General features: G+C 42.9%; 1 protein-coding gene across 1 annotated transcript; it reads right to left on the bottom strand.

The window, feature by feature from the left end:
* Window positions 1-1,847: 1,847 nt before the first annotated feature.
* LOC126939960 (olfactory receptor 1A2) lies at window positions 1,848-2,779 on the bottom strand. Its single transcript, XM_050765852.1, has one exon. The coding sequence runs from the start codon at window positions 2,775-2,777 to the stop codon at window positions 1,848-1,850; it is 930 nt and encodes a 309-aa protein (XP_050621809.1). The 5' UTR covers window positions 2,778-2,779.
* Between the last annotated feature and the right edge of the window lie 669 nt (window positions 2,780-3,448).

The raw sequence follows: 3,448 nt of genomic DNA, 5'->3' as shown, positions 1-3,448 counted from the left end.
AGACGGGCGGATCACGAGGTCAGGAGATCGAGACCATCCTGGCTAACACGGTGAAACCCCGTCTCTACTACAAAATACAAAAAAACTAGCTGGGCGAGGTGGCGGGCGCCTGTAGTCCCAGCTACTCGGGAGGCTGAGGCAGGAGAATGGCGTGAACCCGGGAGACAGAGCTTGCAGTGAGCTGAGATCCGGCCACTGTACTCCAGCCTGGGTGACAGAGCGAGAGACTCCGTCTCAAAAAAAAAAAAAAAAAAAAAAAAGCATTACTAATCTTTTGGGATTTACATTTTTCAGACTTAATACTGTGTTGCTAAGATTTAACCAAATTGTGGCATGGCTCTGTGGGTCATTCAGAAAAAGGGATTTCTCTACTGGCTGGAGTGATTGACCCCAGGTACCAAAGACAATGTGTTTCTGCTACACAGTGAGAGGCAGAAACTGATGATTACAATTGTGTCTGGGGTGCTGCTTAGTATTTCCATACCCAATAGCAAAGGTGAATATAAACTGCACCAACCAAAACCATTGGGCCTCAGATCTCCAGAAATGAAAATTTAGCTTAGCTGACCAGGTGAGGGCCAAGTGCTAGCTTTTTGGCACCTGTGTTCAGAAACCTGAGCATCAAATGTGAGGTCATCCCTCCTTGGAGGGTCTAGGTTTTAGTAATATCACATTTAACCTTTTATTTCCGTAGTTCTGCCTGAGGTGTCGTCTTCATGCAGTTAGTAATCTGTGGGTGGCATCAGCATCTGACTTTTCACCATTTAGTCTCTTTCAGGAGATACCTATATAGCCAATTCTCTGTGTCAAATCTTCTTAGTATAAATATACCAAGTGTGGTTTCTGTTTCCTGCATGGATCTTAACTTACCTTAACAGACATACCAGCTCTATAATACATGAATGAACACTATGTAGTTTGATTATGTTTATTCATTATCAGACTATATTTCAGAAACTAATATTTTTATACATTTTCCTGCTTTCCACCATTGATTTCCACCAATATTTTATATGACCAAAATACTAAAATAGTGATATGTTAACACAGCTGCTGCCACCAGAGTACAAGTATAGTAGGGGTGGCTAGGCATATAAAAGTCCAGTAAAGATTGCATTATAGAATAGTAATTTGTAGCCTTCAAAGCATGAGCCATTTTGATATACACACGTTGTGTCAGAGAGTCCGGCAGATATTATTTTTCCTAATGTGTAGAGGTGGAAGCTGAGACTCAGACTTTTTCAACTTTACTCTGCTAGTAAATTTCTGCTATCTGGGACATGAACCTGATATTCCTAGGCTGTCACTCTGTCAAAAAAAAAAAAAAAAAAAAAAAAAAGTAGGAGTTTGTACAGAGTGATAATTTCAATAAAATATCACATCTGTTACAAGATTTCTGGTAGAGGAATTTCTGGCTTGAAAGAACAAAAGGAGCTTTCTTGAAGGGCAATGACATTGGAGCTGGATTTCTTTTTTCTTTTCTTTTTTTTTTTTTTTGGAGACAGAGTCTGGCTCTGTGGCCCAGGCTGGAGTGCAGTGGCACGATCTTGGCTCACTGCAAGCTCCACCTCCCGGGTTTACGCCATTCTCCTGCCTCAGCCTCCCGAGTAGCTGGGACTACAGGCGTCCACCACTACATCCGGCTAATTTTTTGTATTTTTTTAGTAGAGACGGGGTTTCACCATGTTAGCCAGGATGGTCTCAATCTCCTGACCTTGTGATCCGCCCGTCTCGGCCTCCCAAAGTGCTGGGATTACAGGCTTGAGGCACCGCGCCCGGCCTAGGGCTGGATTTCTAAGTGTTTCCCACTTGGTCATTCCAGTATCCAATGTATAATCTCACAGTGGCTATGAGGAGATTCTCTTGCTGAAGAGTTTCCGCAGGGCCGCCTTCATGTCCCGATTTCTCAGACTATAGATGAACGGATTTAATGCTGGGGTCACTGCCACATACATCACAGTGATCACTGCATCTTTTGGGCTGTAACTGGTCAGAGGGCGCAAATACATGCCCATCGTTGTACCATAATATAAAAAAACAACCGTGAGGTGGGAGCCACAGGTGGAGAAGGCTTTAGATAGACTCTTGGTGGAGGGAACTTGGAAGACTATGGAAAAGACCTGAACATAGGAGACAATGATGCATAGCAATGGCACAGAGAAAACGCCGACCCCTACGTACATCATCTTCACATTAAAGCCAATGTCAGAACAGGACAACTTCAGCAAGGGGGTAATGTCACAGTAGAAGTTGGCCACTTCCTGGTTGCCACAGAAGGACAAACTAGCTGTGAGGAGAGTGTGGGGGAGGGCACTGGTGTTTCCAACCGCCCAAGACCCAACAGCTAGCAGGACACAAGACCGTGGACTCATAATTGTTGTGTAGTGAAGTGGGCGGCTGATGGCCACAGTTCGATCATATGCCATTGCAGCCAAGGTATAGCTGTCTGCATTCGCCAAGGCTATCATGAAATACATCTGCGTCAGGCATCCCCCAAAGGAGATGGACTTGCTGCCCAAGAGATGGTTGACCAGTATCTTAGGGATGCTTACAGATGAGGAGAATATGTCAACCAAGGAGAGGTTGACGAGGAAAAAATACATGGGGCTGTGAAGGCGAATGTCAGCCTGAATGGCCAAGATGATGAGCAGGTTTCCAGTCAGTGAGATGGGGTAAATGCACAAAAAAATCACAAAGAAGACATTATTCTGTTCATGCTGACCGGTAACTCCCAGGAGAATAAAATCCAGATGAGAGGATTGATTTTCTTTCTTCATGGCTTCTTCAGCATGAAAAGGGAGAGGAGCCCAGAATTATTAGTGCAGTTAGTGTGTGTTATGGTCCTCCTTATCTGTCATTTAAAATTTTAATTTACAAATTCACCCGCTGTCAAACTTACCTACCACTGTTGATTAGCTATGGCTATACCTGGTTTTTACATTCATAAATAGAGCCAGCACTTTTGGGTAAAATCTCAATGGTCAATGGGACTAATTATCATTCACCTCCTGGACACTGATGTCTAAGAAGTCAGCAATCTGTGAAGTAAAGATGGTTATCCTTCCAAATTTAGCACCACGACCTTAATATCTATAATCATATAACAACCTAATTTCATGTTTCATGTCTTAGATTTTTTTTGACTGTGCAGAGAAATAACAAATATGTGAAAATACAGTTATTCATCCACTTATTTAACATATAAGACATAGCATCTGTTCTCAAGGACCTTATAATTTACTAGGAAAGCCAGACTCACACAATAATTTTATTATGCATGGTAAGGAAAGGATAGCCTCTTGGAGTCTTTGTAAAAAACAAAAACAAAAAAAACTCCAGGGCAAAGGATGTGTCATACAAGGAGTGCAGTGAACAATTTAAAGTTGTTCCTCCAACCAGTCTCGGGGTGAGCCCAGAGCCCAGGAAGTAAGAGGTGTCTACACTGCCA

The sequence above is a fragment of the Macaca thibetana genome, chromosome 16 (assembly GCF_024542745.1).
Source record: "Macaca thibetana thibetana isolate TM-01 chromosome 16, ASM2454274v1, whole genome shotgun sequence".
Taxonomy (NCBI): domain Eukaryota; kingdom Metazoa; phylum Chordata; class Mammalia; order Primates; family Cercopithecidae; genus Macaca; species Macaca thibetana.
The sequence above is the reverse complement of the archived record's forward strand: the minus strand, read 5'-3'. Positions and strand labels throughout refer to the sequence as shown.